Raw genomic sequence first — 19,685 nt, 5'->3', positions numbered from 1 at the left:
ATAACTACTCACCCCCCTACACTCCGTGGGCCGGGCACCTTGCACCTTACCCTGATAACTTGAAGGCAGTGAAAAACTGCCAAAGGGTACAAAATTTCCACACATCAGAAAAAATGAAAGAAAAACTGCCAAATCGCAGGAAAAAGCAGTGGCAGTCTTTGCTGGTGAAAAACACAAACAAAAAACAAGTGGAAACCTAGCCTCAGGCTGCCATGGAAACCCTGTGATCATGTTGTTTGGTGCTGTTGTAATTCCATCCACCATTACATCTTTTTGTATTAGGAACATCTCAATTAGGACCTAACGATATATATCAAATTACAAAAAATGTATGTACAGTATGTCCCATAACTTAGTTTTATAGGGGGAAATGTATTAAAACTTGTGTAGCAGAAGAGTGGCGCAATTGCCCATAGCAACCAATTAGATTGCTTCTTTAATTTTTAGAGGCCCTTTTAAAAATGAAAGAAGCAATCTAATTGGTTTCTATGGGCAGCTGCACCACTCTTCTGCTACACAAGTTTTAATAATTCTCCGCCTATAAAACTAAGTTATGGAACATACATATATTGTTAGGTCCTAATTGAGATGTTCATAGTACAAAAAGAAGCAATGGTGGATGGAATTACAACAGCACCAAACAACATGATCCACTTTTCCTCTACATCGGTTTTGATAAATCTCCCCCATAGTCTCTGTCGTCCTATATTTTATAGTGACACAAAGTTGTGTGAGAGGAATCAGGGAATTTGCATTAGCAGGAGTGCCCCTATAAGGTACATGAAAGTAAAGTTATGAAAGTAAACAGCACATGAATTTGGACTAGGTGGCCATTTAACAGGTAATTGATAATAGAGGAACACAGCAGGAAGTATAAATGATTAAAATGTTAAATGAATAAATTATTAAAATGTTGTCATGTTCTCTGGTAAATATATTTATGTTACCAAATAGCTTTCATTGTGCAATGTGTTGATAGCTCGTCTACTAGTTATGCTCAGAGAATATGGGTATTTTAAAGGGTGTTTGCCTTCTACAGAACACACTGAATTTGAATCCCTCATTACCAAAGCTAAACAGTAGTCTTTTGTTTTTTAGGGTGTTTACGTGGTCAGCATTTTAATTGTACCTATTGAATACAAAGTCAGGAATGAATTAAATAATATTTGCAATTAAAAACATGCTCATGTGAACACATTTTAAAGGATTTGATGTTAGGGAGCTACTTAAGTTATGCAAATTAAATGTATTTTAAATATAGAACTACCCTTTTACCAAAATGTATACATTTTGTTTACACTATATAGAATATATACATACATCTTGAGAAAGACTGCAATTGGGCAGTTGAAACGTTGTTCCTGATGTTGGGTCAATAAATCTTATTCACCTTGTACCTTGGAGTGGTGCGGCTCTTTGTTTTTTGGAGTGGATGTCTATGGGACCCTGGACCTGGGACCTTTACCGCCTGCACCCGCTGCTCTCTTTGGAGGTTGTGCTGCTCTACCTATTTGTTTGTCTATATATATATATATATATATATATATATCTTAGTAGCTGTGTTCAAACCACAATAACTTTTTTCCAAAAAAGCAAAAAAAGCAGCGGTGCTGTATCTCTTGCATGCTGGATACCTATGGCACCTGCATAAATTAATCCCTGCATAAACTTGATGTACCGGTCAATAAAAGATTATTAAATTGCCTATAATATATTGTACTTCAGTATACCATAAAAAACATCTGACATATCTATATTGTTTCTTACTTCAGATATGTTACAAGTTTTGTCAACAAAGAGCATGTTGTTGATCTTAAGTTCATACTCCTCAGACTCAGTTAGTGTAGATAACAGTTGTTCTAATCCAGAATGTATATCTGTACAGCTTTCAAACTGAAGAACCTGGAAAACAAAACATTTACTGTATATTCTTTTTTTTCCAGGAAACAAACAAATATTTATGTGTTTAGGTACAGTTTGCTTGATAGACTTTTTTTTCCCCTACACGACAATGTCCACTAAGGTCCATATTTATAAAAACATGAGCAAGACACAGACGTCCACACTGGCAGCTTAGCCTTAACAGCAGGACTCTCATAGCTCAGTGTGGTGGAGGTTAGGTAACGATCCCTGGAGAAGACTAGAGAAGAAAGGAAGGGGGTACTCAAGTAAGTATTTCTTCCATCAGGATTTTATTGTTCCGTGCTTAACACTAGCGGAGACGCCAGGCAGAGATGTCATTCAGCTGATACGCCAGACCAGTGCATACCAGGAGCCATGATGGTAATAGCTATTTCGCGCTGCTCCTGGCGCTTCTCTAGACCACACGTTCCCAGTGACGCAGGCCAGGTAAAATACCTACTGACCAGGTATGTCACTGGGAGAGGCGTTCACAAAAAATACACTGCATTAACTAATAAATACAACAGACCTATTGTCTCCGCCATTATCAAAGTTCATTGATTGACTCCTACACCCTCTGCTTGTCGAGATACCCTCACAAGTTAAGGACATAAACTAGTTTCTCCTCTGGAAGGATTGAACTGGCCAAAAGGCTGTATCATTGTGTCCATAGATATAGAGAGTCTTTGTACGAGAATCTCACGAGTTGGGAGTGTGGAGATAATCAGGGACTTCCTGCAAAAAGTCAAGGGTTTATTAATTTTGTCTGCGATTCTCTGGAATTGATCCTTACAGGCAATTGTTTCAGGTTTGGGGACAAATTATTTGTCCAAACGGGCGGCGTGGCAATGGGCACGCCAGTGTTGTGTACCCTTGCCAATCTATATGTTGCTGCCTTTGAAAAAAGGTTTCTTTGACCCATGAAATCCCGTACCTGAGGCATATTGCTTGTTATCATTGATTTGTAAACAATATTTTCATGGTGTGGACTGATACTGAAAAAGCTTTAACTGATTTTGTGTCCCGCATGAATATTGCCAACAACATGAACTTGAAGTTCATTTGTTAGGTAGGTCCAAAAAGTCTGGAATTTCTGGACATCCTGGTGTCACTTGAAGAAGAGACCCTCCTGACCCAGGGCTTGTGAAAGCCCACAGCATTTAATGCCCTTTTACACTTCAAGAGCTATCACTGAGAACACACAAAATCCCCTATGGACAGTTTTTGAGGCTTAGACGAATAAACAGTAGGGAGAGCAATTATCTTCTACAGGTAGAGGCACTTAAACAATGCTTGATAGCAAGAGGTTACCCGTTACAGATACTAGAAAAAGCAATAGTCGTAATGATTTATTGCGAGCGATAAATAAGAAAAAGATTAGAAATCAGGAGTGAGATTCAAACACATCCAAAAGGCTAGCCCACGATTTTGTTTTTCATTTAAATATAGCCCAATGGCTGAGAGTATAAAAGAATCAATAAAGAAGAACTGGTTCTTAATACAGAATGACAGTGATCTGAGAGAATATGCCATCAGCAACTCATTAATAACTTTCAAAAAATGGAAGAACATCAAAGATGTGTTAGTGCAGAGCAAGTTTAAAACAGACACCCATAAAGAAACCTGGTTGAGTAAACCCTTGAGCTCAGGTGATCACAGGTGTGGAACCTGTAACTGGTGCAAAAACGTGAAATTAGTTGGTGAGACAGTATCCTTCAGAGACAGCATGTGCTGTAGAAGTAAGTATGTAGTCCATGCCATAGTCTGTGAATGTAAACGATTCTATATAGCGTTCACTACCAGAGCTATGAATGTGAGGTTCAGGGAATGCATAAACTCTGTAAAAACAGAAAAAGGTTCTCCAAGGTTGATCGTCCACATAAAAGAAGAACACAATAAGAATGTTAAAGCTATGTCGTTTTTAGGGATAGAGAAAATAGAATTCAGAAGAGGAATTGACAGAAAAAAAGCATTATTACAGAGAGAAGGCAAGTGGATCATAAAAACAAGAGTGCAAGGTAGTTTCGGTCTGAATGACCGTTTAGACATGAGCACATTTGTATAGGTCATGTACTGTACCTTCCGATAGAATTTGTATGTATTTGTTGCTTAACCAAGTTGCTCCTGTTATGTTTGTTTTTATTAGTTAATGCAGTGTATTTTTGGTGAATGCATCTCCCAGTGACGTACCTGGTCAATAGGTATTTTACCTGGCCTGCGTCACTGGGAAGGTGTGGTCTAGAGAAGCGCCAGAAGCGAGAAATAGCTATTACCATCATGGCTCCCGGTATGCACTGGTCCGGCGTATCAGCTGAATGACATCTCTGCCTGGTGTCTCCGCTGGTGTTAAGCACGCAACAATAAAATCCTGATGGAAGAAATACTTAAGTGAGTGCCCCCTTCCTTTCTTCACTTCTTTTTGATGTATCCATATTTATAAAGGCTGCACCACGCAGATCAGGCGGAAAGTTGCATATTTTTACGCAATCCTTCTGAGCATTTGTGACTTCTTGCTGGGTCTATTGTGCTTGCCAAAAGGCCAGACAGGGATGCATGGCATAGCGTGAAGTGCATGGATAGTCCATTCTTGGTAAATTCCTCCCATAGACTTCAGATTCCTGAACTAACAAATGGACTGAACAGTAAAGCAAATATCTCTCCATGTTGGGGATATCCAGCATAAAGATGCGGGCACAAAAAGCCATATCATAAATAGAAAAACGTACTCTTACTTAGGCTGGGTTCACATATGTCAGGCGTCCAGCATAGTTTCTCTCCAGCGTGCACCCGGAAGGAAACTAATGCTAGAACTGATCCTATTTATTTGAATGGGACAGTTCACAATTACTGTATATACTCGAGTATAAGCCGACCCGAATATAAGCCGAGGCCCCTAATTTCACCCCAAAATCCCAGGAAAAGTTATTGACTCGAGTATAAGCCTAGGGTGGGAAATACATCATCCCCCCTGTCATCATCCACACCCCCGTCATTAACACCCTCATCATCATCAACCTGTCATCATCCCCCCTTCATCCTCACCTCCTGTCATCATCCCCCCTTCATCATCCCCCCCTTCATCATCACCTTGTCATCATCCCACACCCCCCTTCATCATCACCTTGTCATCATCCCACCCCCCCCTTCATCATCCCCTTGTCATCATCCCACCCCCCCTTCATCATCCCCTTGTCATCATCCCACACCCCCCTTCATCATCCCCTTGTCATCATCCCACACCCCCCTTCATCATCCCCTTGGGACCAGCGCACCCTAACGTCCCGCCGAGCGGAGGTGAGTACAGAACTAAAGGGGGAGAGAGGGGAGGGGGCTGGATGATGTCGAAGGCCGCAGTGGTCTTCAACCTGCGGACCTCCAGATGTTTCAAAACTACAACTCCCAGCAAGGGCTTGCTGGGAGTTGTAGTTTTGAAACCTCTGGAGGTCCGCAGGTTGAAGACCACTGCGGCCTTCGACATCATCCAGCCCCCTCCCCTCTCTCCCCCTTTAGTTCTGTACTCACCTCCGCTCGGCGGGACGTTAGGGTGCGCTGGTCCGGTGCTGAAGGACTGTCTGGTGGGGAGGTCGTCCGGTGGGATAGTGGTTCCGGGCTGCCATCTTCACCGGGGGGGCCTCTTCTCCGCACTTCGGGCCCGGCCCCGGAATAGTCACGTTGCCTTGACGACGACGCAGAGGGACGTTGGTAATGAACGTCCCTCTGCGTCGTCGTCAAGGCAACGTGAGTACAAAACTAAAGGGGGTCAGAGGGGGGGGGGCTGGATGATGTGGAAGGCCGCAGTGGTCTTCAACCTGCGGACCTCCAGAGGTTTCAAAACTACAACTCCCAGCAAGCCCGGACAGCCGATCCGCAGGTTGAAGACCACTGAGGGCGGAGAGTTCACTCGAGTATAAGCCGAGGGGGGTGTTTTCAGCACGAAAAATCGTGCTGAAAAACTCGGCTTATACTCGAGTATATACGGTATGCAGCGTCTCAGTTCTGAAGGTGGATGGTTGGACACGCGGGATGGCATCGGACAGGAGAATGATGCTTGCTGTGCTCCCCAGTCTGGTGTCCAGAAACAATAGACATTGGATGCCATACAACTGATGGCAACTGATGCAGTTATGGCATCAGTTGCATCAAGATTTAGGCTGAGTTCTCCGATGCCGGATGCCGGACATATGTGAACTCAGCCTTATATAGCTAACATCAGCCTGTCATGTGCTTAAGGCCACAGTAACTAAAAGCAAACTCCTGAGGCCTAATTCACATGAAAGACTCATTTAGCGCTCTGTGGAATATCATGGGCCGTATATACTATTGGAGTTCTATGTAAATGTAGGTGAAAAAAGTATGGGGAAATGCAATTCACTTTTTTATTTATTTGTTTATTTAATTATATTTTACAAAATTAAAGTGATCCCGCCCCCCCCCCCCCCCCCAATCAATCTGCACTCAGTAACCCATAATGAGAATGTGAAAACTTACTAAAATATTGCATTTCCATATGTATTCAGACCCTTTACTCAGTACTTAGTTGAAGCACCTTTGGCAGTGATTAAAGCCTTCAGTCTTCTTGGGTATAATGTCACATGGTTTGCACAACTGAATTTGGGGAATTTATGCAATTCTTCTCTGTAGATGCTCACAAGCTCTGTCAGGTTCCATGAGAACCGTCTGTGAACTACCATTTTTAGATCTCTTCAGAGATGTTACACTGACTTTAAAAGGGTATTCCAGGCCAAAACTTTTTTATATATATATCTGTATATATACAGATTTGTAAATTACTTCTATTAAAAAATCTTAATCCTTCCAATAGTTATTAGTTTCTGAAGTTGAGTTGCTGTTTTCTGTCTAACTGCTTTCTGATGACTAACGTCCCAGGGATGTGACATTATCATTGAGCAGTTAGAAAACTTCAGAAACTAATAACTATTGGAAGGATTAAGATTTTTTAATAGAAGTAATTTACAAATCTGTTTAACTTTCCGGAGCCAGTTGATATATATAAAAAAAAGTTTTTGCCTGGAATACCCCTTTAAGTCTGGGCTGTGGTTGGACCACTCAAGTCTACTCCCTATGCCACACCTATGTTGTCTTGGCTGTGTGCGTAGGGTCATTGTTTTATTGGAAGATAAATTTTCAGCCCATCTTGATGTCCAGATCAGGTTTTTTTTAAGAAAATATTTTTTGTATAATTTAATTGAGAAAATATTTTTTAAATATGTTATTTAAAAAATAACCAAAGCCTTAAAAAAAAAAAGACCATTCATGTCTTTAGTTTAATGCTAATGAGCGAAAGTTGGTCCCAGCATCCTATCTGTCTTACTTTGTCACTTTACCAGGCTTCCTAGTGTCATGGGAATGCAAGTTAAAGCAAATCTGTAGCTAACATCCTCACATCTCAAAGTGGGTGTTAGCAAAGTCTGAACTTTGACTGAGGCTTCGACTGCTGTCTATTTATACCTAATCCATTATTTTTCCGAGAACTCTTTCCTTGAACACTTACAGTCTGGTTTTCAAATCTAAAGATGATTTCTCTTTTCTGATTTTTTTTGATCTCTCTGCAGCGTTTGACTCTGTAGATCACCAACTCCTTCTCGATTTTCTCTGCTCTGACCGATCCTTCAGTATATAATTTTCTGGCTTTACCCTTCCTTCTCTTACTCTTGCTGTTGAGGTTCCTCAGGTATAAGTCTTGTGGATAAGGGGATAAGATGTCTGATCGCGAGGGGCCTAGCACTGGGACCCCCCGCGATCTCCCTGCAGCACCCGCATTCTATTACTGCGTCTCCAGTTTCAGAAACCTCTGGGTTTCCGGGGCTGGGGATGTGACGTCACGTCACGCCCCCTCCATCCATGTCTATGGGAGAGGGCGTGGCGGCCATCATGCCACGCCCCCTCCATTCATGTCTATGGGAGGGGGCGTGATGGCCATCACGCCCCCTCCCATAGACATGAATGGAGGGGGCGTGATGTCACATCCCCAGCCCCGGAAACCCGGAGGTTTCTGAAACTGGAGACGCAGTCCCACATAGAATGTGGGTGCTGCAGGGAGATCGCAGGGGGTCCCAGCAGCGGGCCCCTCACGATCAGACATCTTATCCCCTATCCTTTCCATCTTATCCCCTATCCTTTTGGAATACCCCTTTAAAGGAAATCTGTCACTACATTCACCAGCACTAACAAGCAGTACTGGCTGGTAGTGCAGGTGACACTGATTAAAATGATATTTTTGTATCAGGATCTGTTGCTGCATCCCGGAGATACCTTTATTTTACTGAATATGTAAATGAGCAGTCTGGGGCATGGGCGGGGCTACGATCCCAGCCTCGGGCACAGTGATGTTCAGTGCTTGGCCCGGTTTATAAATATTTACTTTGTTCCCTGCTCTGTCTTAGTGCCTACTGCACAATGCAAAACTACAACTCCCAGCATGCCCAGACTGCTCATTTGCATATTCAGTCAAATAAAGATATCTCCGGAACACAGTGATGGGTCTGGACAGAAAAGGTATCTTTTTATTCAGTGTCACCCGCACTGCCAGTACTGCTGGTTAGTGCCGGTGAATGTAGTGGCAGATTTCCTTCAAGGGGTCAACATACTGTATTCTGTATTTGCTGCACAGATAATAAAAGTACCTAAGTGAAGTACCGGTTATTGTTCAAATTCACCATTGTGTTGGGTACAGTCATTTGCATTAACACCATAGACACATCCACATCCAGACACCACCATTATAGGAATGGACACTACTATCCTTTTCTGGTGAACTAGAACTTCCATTTGACCCTATACAGTGTGCACTGCAGTATCACAACAAAATGTCAAAATTATTGTAATTAGTAAATGTGAAGAAGCTTTATAGCTTTCAAATCTGCATGGTCAAAAAATCAGAAAATCTTTCTGGTCCAGAAGTGATTAACTAATAAATGCTTTAAAGAGTACCTGTCATCAAACCATATTTTCTAAGCTAACTCAGATTATATTCACAAACTACTCCTCCTGCCCTAAAAAAAAAACCTTTCCTTTAAAAAGCTCTGTATCATACCTTTCCCCTTGCTCACATTGAAGCCTGTGAGAGCTGTGCCTCGCCATGCCCGGCACGCACTTCCTGAGTTTGGACTTCTGCAAGTTCGGGTGAAGACCAGATTAACTGTTTGGGAACAGAACAGAGCCACCCCATGGCCATTTTTTCAATCACATTAAAAACATATAAAGGTTGAGAATTTTAACCCCTTATCGACGATGGACATAAATGAACGTCATGGTGCCGTGGTACTTAATGTTCCATGGCATACATTTACACTCCGTCATGACCACGAACACCGGTGCTCGCCTCATGTGTAGCAGGTCCCAGCTGCTATCAGCAGCCAGGGACCCGCCGGTAATGGCAGACATCCGCGATCGCGCAGATGTCCGCAATTAGCCCCTCAGATGCTGTGAATCTGATCATCCAGCATGGCGGCCGGAGGTCCCCTCACCTGGCTTTGGCTGTCTCCCGGGGTCTTCTGCTCTTGTCTGAGATCGAGCAGACCAGAGCAGAAGATGACCGATAATACTGATTAGTGCAATGCTCTATGCATAGCACTGAACAGTATTAGCAATCAAAGGATTGCTATAGATAGTCCCCTATGGGGACTAATAAAGTGTAAAAATGAACGGACTTTATGTTGTATTTTCTAGCTAGGAATCTTCAGAATATTAGACAAGGGTGGAGTGAAACACTTGGGCAGAATTATTTAAGGATTATTAAGGGTATTATGAGAACTTTTTGGAATTTGTGGAAGGGGGGCTTCCAGTGAAGAAAGAATTGGGTAATTTATTACTAATAAGTTTATTTAGGAAAACGTGGCAGGAAGTGAAAAAGAGATGTAAAATTGATGGTAGTATTAGGAACACTGTGATTTGGGACAATATAGAATTTGAACAATTTAAGAAAGGGTTGGGGAGTGATTTTTGGAAAGGTAAGGGGATTAAATATGTTGCACAGATTTTTCAAAATGGAGAGATTAAAAAATGTGATACACTACAGAGGGAGTACGGTTTGAGAAATGAACACAAATTTTGGTATATACAGTTGTGTGAAGTGTATAGATGTACGGAAAAGAAAGGAAAATTTAGGATATGTACACACAAGGTGATAGAATATATGAATTTAGAGGGGGGTAAGAAGTTAAATGTTGTATATAAATTACTCCTTAGTACTGTGCCTGTCAAGTTTCAAGAAAATAAAAAGAGGAGATGGGAGAACGTCCTTGGCCCAATCACAAGTAAAGCATGGGAGAACATTCTCAGGAATGTTAAAAGGTGTTCTATTAATAAAAGACATCAAATCATGCAATTAAGAATAATTTACCAACTGTACTACTCACCAGTGCAATAAAAAAAAATAAGATGTAGGAATAAGGCAGACTGCCCAAAGTGCGGGGCACCAGATGCAGACCTAATTCACTTACTGTGGACATGTCAGATAGTTAGAAAATTTTGGGCAAGGGTATTCCAGACCATTGGAAACAAATTAGATCTTAAGAGAGAATGGTTGGGTACAGAGGTTATTTTGGGGAATTTGTGTGATATTGGGAAATATCGAGATTTAATAATTCGTATTTTTATGTTAGCTAAGGTAGTGATATTGAGAGGATTGTTTGGGGGTACGGGTCCAAATATAATGGAATGGAATAAGTTGGTCCTTAAAGTTAGGAATTATGATGAATGGCAAACAGCTAGCTCTAGAAGAGGCTTAATTAGGCATAGAGCAATCTGGGCAAAATGGTATGATTAATCTGACATGAGATAACTATACATTCCTCTGACCTACTCTTAAGAATAATTTTAATATTTTTTTTTCCGACAGGGGGTGGGAAAAGGGTGGGTTGGGTAATCATGTATGATGTTCTTACTCTGTTACTGTTTAACCCCTTAAGGACTCAGGGTTTTTTCCGTTTTTGCACTTTCGTTTTTTCCTCCTTACCTTTTAAAAATCATAACCCTTTCAATTTTCCACCTAAAAATCCATATTATGGCTATTTTTTTGCTTTGCCAATTCTACTTTGCAGTGACATTAGTCATTTTACCCAAAAATGCACGGCCAAACGGAAAAAAAAATAATTGTGCAACAAAATCGAAGAAAAAACGCCATTTTGTAACTTTTGGGGGCTTCCGTTTCTACGCAGTGCATATTTCGGTAAAAATTACACCTTATCATTATTCTTTAGGTCCATACGGTTAAAATGATACCCTACTTATATAGGTTTGATTTTGTCGCACTTCTGGAAAAAATCATAACTACATGCAGGAAAATTTATACGTTTAAAAATGTCATCTTCTGACCCCTATAACTTTTTTATTTTTCCACTTACAGGGCGGTATGAGGACTCTTATGAGGTATGAGGATTTTTTGCGTCGTGATTTGAAGTTTTTATTGGTATGATTTTTGTTTTGATCGGACTTTTTGATCACTTTTTATTCATTTTTTAATGGTATAAAAAGTGACCAAAATACGCTTTTTTGGACTTTGGAATTTTTTTGCGCGTACGCCATTGACCGTGCGGTTTAATTAATGATATATTTTTATAGTTCGGACATTTACACACGCGGTGATACCACATATGTTTATTTATTTTTTTTTTTTTCCACTGTTAAACTTTTATTAGGGAAGGGGTTAAATGACCTTTATTAACACTTTTTTTAACTTTTTTTTTGCAGTGTTATAGGTCCCATAGGGACCTATAACACTGCACAAACTGATCTTTTACACAGATCACAGGCGTGTATTAACACGCCTGTGATCAGTGTTATCGGTGCTTGACTGCTCCTGCCTGGATCTCAGGCACGGAGCAGTCATTCGTCGATCGGACACCAAGGAGGCAGGTAAGGGCCCTCCCGGTGTCCGGTCAGCTGTTCGGGATGCCGCGATTTCACCGCGGCGGTCCCGAACAGCCCGACTGAGCAGCCGGGTCACTTTCACTTTCGCTTTAGAAGCGGCGGTCCGCTTTGACCGCCGCTTCTAAAGGGTTAATACCGCACATCGCCGCGATCGGTGGGTTGATGAGCGCCGGGACCGACACGATATGATGCGGGATTGCGGCGCGATCCCGCTTCATGTTGCGGGAACCGGCGCAGGACGTAAATATACGTCCTGCGTCGTTAAGGGGTTAATCATGTTATTATGTGAAATTTGTATTAAAAAGATTTATAATAAAAAAATAAAAAATAAAAGATAGCAAATGTACACTTACCAAAAAAAAAAAAAAAGTGTAAAAATGAAAGTAAAAAAAAAAAAAAAAGTAAAAAAAAATTTGAAAAATCCCCTCCCCCAACAAAAATGTAAAATGTCCTTTTTTCCCATTTTACCCCCATAATGTGTAAAAAAATATAAATAATACACATATTTCGTATCGCTGTGTGCGTAAATGTCCGAACTATTAAAATTAAATGTTATTGATTCTGTTCGGTGAACAGTGTGAACGTAAAAAAAAAAAGCGCAAAGTTGCTGCTTTTTGGTCACATTTTATAAAAAAAATTTTTAATAAAAGTTTTATATACACAAATGTAGTATCAATTAAAAGTACAGATAATGGCGCAAAAAATTAGCCCTCATACTGCCCCTTCTATGGAAAATTGAAAAAGTTATAGGTCATCAAAATTGAAGGATTTTAAACATACTAATTTGGTTAAAAAGTTTGCGATTTTTTTAAGTGCAGCAATAATAGATACGTATATAATCATGGGTATCATTTTAATTGTATTGACCCACAGAATAAAGAACACATCATTTTTACCGTACATTGTACAGCGTGAAAACGAAACCTTCCAAAATTAGCAAAATTGCGGTTTTCTTTTTAATTTTCCTACACAAATAGTATTTTTTTTGTTGTGCCATGTGCCATTTTAGGGTAAAATGAGTGATGTCATTACACAGGAAAACTGGTTGTGCAAAAAAACAAGACCTCAAATTAGTCTGTGGCTGAAAATATAAATGAGTTACGATTTTTTGAAGATGAGGTGGAAAAAGCGAAAATGCAAAAAGAAAGTTGGCCTGGTCCTTAAGGTCAAAATGGGCTTGGTCCTTAAGGGGTTAATAGCAAGTACCGTATTTATCGGCATATAACACGCACTTTTTAGGCTAAAATTTTTAGCCTAAAGTCTATGTGCGTGTTATACGCCGATACCGCCCCAGGAAAGGCAGGGGGAGAGAGGCCCGCTTCTCTCCCCCTGCCTTCCCTGGGGTCTAGAGCCCTGCTGCCGGCCCTTCTCACCCCCTGGCTATCGGCGCCGCTGCCCGTTCTGTCCCCCTGACCATCGGTACCGGCGCCCCACTGCCGGCGCCGATAGCCAGGGGGAGAGAAGGGGCAGCGGCACTCATTGCCGGCGCCGCTGCCCCGTTGCCTCCCCCCATCCCCGGTGGCATAATTACCTGAGTCGGGTCCACGCTGCTGCAGGCCTCCGGCGTGCGTCCCCTTCGTCGTTGCTATGCGCAGCACGGCGCATGACGTCAGTGCGCCGCGTCGTGCATAGCAACAACGAAGGGGACGCACGCCGGAGGCCTGCAGCAGCGTGGACCCGACTCAGGTAATTATGCCACCGGGGATGGGGGGAGGCAACGGGGCAGCGGCGCCGGCAATGGGTGCCGCTGCCCCTTCTCTCCCCCTGGCTGTCGGCGCCGCTTAGTACCGATAGTCAGGGGGACAGAACGGGCAGCGGCGCCGATAGCCAGGGGAAGAGAAGGTCCGGCAGCAGGGCTCTAGAACCCAGAAAAGGCAGGGGGAGAGAAGCGGGCAGCGACGGCCTCTCTCCCCCTGCCTTTCCTGGGGATGTGTCGGGGTATACACGCGCACACACGCACCCTCATTTTACCATGGATATTTGGGTAAAAAACTTTTTTTACCCAAATATCCTTGGTAAAATGAGGGTGCGTGTTATAGGCCGGTGAGTGGTATACCCCGATAAATACGGTAAATAGCAAAGTGTCTTATAATAACATAAGGAACAATATATTAAAAGTTTAGTTTGGTGACAGGTAATCTTTAATAACATGTGGCTATTTGTATGTTTTCCATGGAAACCTTCCTGAATCCAATAAAGTGGAGTGTTGTATCTATACTATCAGTTGTGTGTTACTTCATGCTAGTTGGTAATAAGCTGTTATTGCTAGGTGCTTGTGACTTCACCTACATTTACCAGTTAGTTCCAGTTTAATGCTGTCAGCACTAGTAATTTTGTATATCCAGATATTCTTGTCCATTACCTAACGTACTTTAATGACTTATTGCTTAAATTGCTGCTAATGATCTGGGTTGACTGATACTATATTTACTTCCCCTGCAGATCTTTACACTATCTCCGATCTTAGCCTTTTTCTCATCCAATGCTGTTATCCACCACTTTGTAATCCTGTTATTAATTCCAACTATTTAACTTTCATTTACTGTCGATACTTTGTAGTCATGTAACAAAACACTACTTGAAATGTATCTATAATAAAAGTTAAACAATGTTTACATACATGTGATATTTCCCTTTCTCCTGTCATATTCTTTGCAGAGTGGCTATATAATGGTGCTGGAGAACATTACTTAACCAAAAATGACAAAAGGCAAGGTCATTCTTCATATCAACCTTGATTCTTAAATTTACAGCAAAAATCTAAATGGTGTACATGGCTGCCCATGATATTTTGTTCCAGACTCAGTCTTGTTGGAACCTATTAATGTCACCTTATCTATTCTTTTGTAGATGGCAAGGGTGACATGCTTAATCTTGATCTCTCCTGTCTAGCTTGCACCTTGGGATTTACTGTATGTTTAGTGAGAAAAACACCTACTATCATTACATACAGGGTTTTTCAAGGTTATCACAAATGTATATCCAGGTACAGGAAGGGGGTGGACTAAATTACCCATATTCACCCTTTAGCTGCCACCAATACAGCCCCATCGCTGGTCTGGAGCTTTCAATGGAAATGTCCCAATCACTTGTAAGGACAAGTAAATGTTACCGATGAGGTCAGTGGTTGGCTGCGGCATACCATATTGAGTGTATGAGTATGTCATCAGGGTTTCTGGAGCAACGGCAGTGCTAGACGAGGAATGGGCTGAAGGGTATGGTTTTTTTTCTCCCCCCCTGACACCCCCCCCCCCCCCCCCCCTCCCCACACACATTTTTAGATTTTTTGCCTTCGGGAAGTTCTGTGAAAAGCTAAAAAAAATACCACTTTAAATTATCCAAAAATGTTCTTGAATATTGGTACATGGTACTTAGAGAACCAGCTCTTCTCTACAAACTCTTATTTTAACTATTCTTAACATACATCTCTGTAAAATTCTTACCTCCTTAATTCGGGTTTTAGGGTTACCCTTGGCTCCAAGACAAACCAATGCCAGAGCTGTTAGCATGCTCAGTGGGGACATCACAACATTTTCATCACCAACCATTTTTCTTGCTAGCTCCACTGTAAAATTGTTATTTGTAGCAACAACAGCCTCAAGGTTGGACATGATGCTAGCTAAAACGATAAGACATGAGATGGAAACATTTGTTACTAGAATATTATTATAATTGAATTGAAAATTCTTTAGAGTCTATTAACATTACATTTTTATATGTCACCTGTATATGTCAGGATACCAGCAAAGAAGTATGCAAATACCTGACTTCAATGGAATAAACTTAATCCACAAGTAGTAACCCCATTTGTTCTATTTTCCAAATACAAACATTTTTCTTATGCTAGCCTCACTAGTCAGTACAGTAATGAATAAGATAGGTCCATAAAACTTATAAGAACTGCTGTGGGTACATCACATTATACATTGGCATAACATTGGCATACCCTTTTCCCAATTGTGATGCACTTCAGAAACAAAATGTGAATGAGTTTTTAGTAATAGAAGAATGAAGGAATAAAAGTATGAATATAATATTTAAATCTTTCTAGTCTGTAAGATGTGTTCTGAATAAGCAGATATAGGAGCACTATGAGAAGCCCAATGACTTTCAATAACGCAACAAGAGTATCTGAACAAAGATCAATTTAGCACAAAGAACAAGGTTTGACACTTCACTGTTTAAAGGGGTACTCCACTGGAAAAAAAAAATTTTAATCAACTGGTGCCAGAAAGTTAAACAGATTTGTAAATTACTTCTATTAAAAAATCTTAATCCTTAATCTTTAATCCTGTATACTACAGAGGAAGATATTTGAATTTCCTTTCTGTCTGACCACAAGTGCTCTCTCCTGACACCTCCGTCCATTTTAGGAACTGTTCAGAATATGAGCAAATCCCATAGCAAATCTATCCTGCTCTGGACAGTTCCTAAAATGGACAGAGGTGTCAGCAGAGAGCACTGTGGTCAGGCAGAAAGGAAATTTAAAAAGAAAAGAACTTCCTCTGTAGTATGCAGAAGTCGATAAGTACTGGTAGGATACCCGCACGATTGCGAGGGTGTCCGCCATTAACCCCTCTGATGCCGTGATCAATACAGATCACGGCATCTGCAGCAGTGAGGTACTTTAAATGGATGATCGGATCACCCGCAGTGCTGCCGCGGGGATCCGATCATCCAGCATGGCAGCCAGAGGTCCCCTCAACTGTCTCCGACTGTCTCCCGGGGTCTTCTACTCTGGTCTGAGATCATGCAGACTGTTACGCCGGGTCTGACCGGGGCGCTGCAGAGAGAGGAACGCTGCGAGCGCTCCGGGGAGGAGCAGGGACCCGGAGCGCTCGCGGCGTTCCTCTCTCTGCAGCGCCCCGGTCAGACCCGCTGACCGGGAGCGCTGCACTGACACTGCCGGCGGGGATGCGATTCGCATAACGGGACGCGCCCACTCGCGAATCGCACCCCAGTCACTCACCTGTCCCGGTCCCCGGCTGTCACGTCCTGGCGCGCACGGCTCCGCTCCTTAGGGCGCGTGCGCGCCAGCTCTCTAAGATTTAAAGGGCCAGTGCACCAATGATTGGTGCCTGGCCCAATCAGTCTAACTAGCTTCCACCTGCTCCCTGTCTATATAACCTCACTTCCCCTTCCCTTCCTCGCCGGATCTTGTTGCCTTTGTGCCAGAGAAAGCGTTACAATGTTTGCCTTACCAGTGTACCTGACCTCTTGCTATTGCTATTGACTATGAACCTTGCCGCCTGCCCCGACCTTCTGCTACGTCTGACCTTGCCTCTGCCTAGTCCTTCTGTCCCACGCCTTCTCAGCAGTCAGCGAGGTTGAGCCGTTGCCGGTGGATACGACCTGGTTGCTACCGCCGCAGCAAGACCATCCCGCTTTGCGGCGGGCTCTGGTGAATACCAGTAGCAACCCTAGAACCGGTCCACCGACACGGTCCACGCCAATCCCTCGCTGACACAGAGGATCCACATCCAGCAAGCCGAATCATAACAGTAGATCCGGCCATGGATCCCGCTGAGGTCCCACTGCCAGTTTTCGCTGACCTTACCACGGTGGTCGCCCAGCAGTCCCAACAGATAGAGCAACTTGGACAACATTTCGCCCAACAAGGACAGCAGCTGTCGCAGTTGACCGCCATGCTACAGCAACTTCTGCCAAAGCTACAGCAGCAACCATCTCCTCCGCCTGCTCCTGGCCTCCTGGTCCCTGCCGGACAAATTTGATGGGGACTCTAGACTTTGCCGCGGTTTCCTGTCACAATGCTCCCTACATTTGGAGATGTTGTCGCACCAATTTCCTACAGAACGGTCGAAGGTGGCTTTCGTGGTCAGTCTCCTCTCTGGGAAGGCCCTGTCATGGGCCACACCGCTCTGGGACCGCAATGATCCTGTCACTGCCTCCGTACAGTCCTTTTTCGCTGAGATTCGAAGTGTCTTCGAGGAACCAGCCCGAGCTTCTTCTGCCGAGACTGCCCTGCTGAACCTGGTCCAGGGTAATTCTTCAGTAGGCGAGTACGCCATCCAATTTCATACTCTCGCCTCCGAATTGTCTTGGAATAACGAGGCCCTCTGCGCGACCTTTAAAAAAGGCCTATCCAGTAACATCAAAGATGTGCTGGCCGCACGAGAAATTCCTGCCAACCTGCATGAATTTATCCATTTGGCCACCCGCATTGATATGCGTTTTTCTGAAAGACGCCAGGAGCTCAGCCAGGAAAAAGACATTGATCTCTGGGCACCTCTCTCACAGTATCCTTTGCAATCTACCCCTGTGCCTCCCGCCGAGGAGGCTATGCAAGTGGATCGGTCTCGTCTGACCCATGAAGAGAGGACTCGCCGCAGAGATAAAAATGTATGTCTGTACTGCGCTAGTACCGAACATTTCTTGGTGGATTGCCCTATTCGTCCTCCACGTGTGGGAAACGCACGCACGCACCCAGCTCACGTGGGAGTGGCGTCTCTTGGTGTGAAGTCTGCTTCTCCACTTCTCACTGTGCCTGTACGGATTTCTCCTTCTGCCAACTCCTCCTTCTCAGCTATGGCCTTCTTGGACTCTGGTTCTGCGGGAAATTTCATTTTGGCCTTTTGTTAATAAGTTCAACATCCCTGTGACCCGTCTCGCCAAGCCGCTCTACATTTCCTCGGTCAACGGAGTGAAATTGGACTGCACTGTGCGTTACCGCACAGAACCTCTGCTCATGAGCATTGGACTGCATCACGAAAAAATTTTACTTTTTGTTTTGCCCAACTGCACCTCTGAAGTCCTCCTCGGTCTGCCATGGCTCCAACACCACTCTCCTACCCTTGACTGAACCACCGGGGAGATCAAGAGCTGGGATTCTGCTTGTCACAAAAAATGCCTCACGTCTGCTCCCAGTCCCGTCAGGCAAGCCTCAGTGCCTCCTCCTACACCTGGTCTCCCCAAGGCCTATCAGGATTATGCTTTGTCTCCTCATAGCCCCCGTCCTGGTAACACTCTGCCCCGTGCCAAGCTTCACCCTCTGCCCCCCCTCCCCAGTCTAACTAGCTTCCACCTGCTCCCTGTCTATATAACCTCACTTCCCCTTCCCTTCCTTGCCGGATCTTGTTGCCTTTGTGCCAGAGAAAGCGTTACAGTGTTTGCCTTACCAGTGTACCTGACCTCTTGCTATTGCTATTGACTACGAACCTTGCCGCCTGCCCCGACCTTCTGCTACGTCTGACCTTGCCTCTGCCTAGTCCTTCTGTCCCACGCCTTCTCAGCAGTCAGCGAGGTTGAGCCATTGCCGGTGGATACGAACTGGTTGCTACCGCCGCAGCAAGACCGTCCCACTTTGCTGCGGGCTCTGGTGAATACCAGTTGCAACCCTAGAACCGGTCCACGCCAATCCCTCGCTGACACAGAGGATCCACATCCAGCAAGCCGAATCATAACACAGACCAGAGCAGAAGATCACCGATAAAACTGATCGGTGCTATGTCCTATGCATAGCACTGAACAGTATTAGCAATCAAATGATTGCTATAAATAGTCCCCAAAATTGCAGCTTTTTTGTCACATTTTATTCCCAAAAAAATTAATTAAAAATGTATAAAGAGTAAAACCTAGGCAAATGTGGTACTGATAAAAACTACAGATCATGGTGCAAAAAATGAGCCCTCATATCTCCCCATATACGGAAAAATGAGAAAGTTATAGGTGGTCAAAATAGGGCAATTTCGAACATACTAATTTTGTTAAAATGGTTTGAGATTTTTTTTAAGTGGTAAAATTATAGAAAAGCATATCTCATGGGTATCATTTTAATCGTATTGGCCCACAGAATAAAGAAAACATGTAATTTTTACCGTAAAGTGTACAGCGTGAAAACAAAACCTTCCAAAATTTGCTAAATTGCGGGTTTC

General features: G+C 43.2%; 1 protein-coding gene across 1 annotated transcript in view; it reads right to left on the bottom strand.

The window, feature by feature from the left end:
• Positions 1 to 15,404, bottom strand: part of LOC130273741 (ovalbumin-related protein Y-like) — a 65,732-nt gene extending 50,328 nt beyond the window's left edge. The window contains exons 1-2 of the mRNA XM_056521014.1: positions 15,237 to 15,404; positions 1,768 to 1,902 (exon numbers count right to left, since the gene is read on the bottom strand). Coding sequence (XP_056376989.1) covers positions 1,768 to 1,902; positions 15,237 to 15,404 — 303 coding nt within the window. The remainder of the gene's footprint in view (positions 1 to 1,767; positions 1,903 to 15,236) is intronic.
• Positions 15,405 to 19,685: the final 4,281 nt, after the last annotated feature.

Source organism: Hyla sarda, chromosome 5, assembly GCF_029499605.1.
Source record: "Hyla sarda isolate aHylSar1 chromosome 5, aHylSar1.hap1, whole genome shotgun sequence".
NCBI lineage: Eukaryota > Metazoa > Chordata > Amphibia > Anura > Hylidae > Hyla > Hyla sarda.
This window is presented reverse-complemented; position numbering and strand designations above follow the sequence as displayed.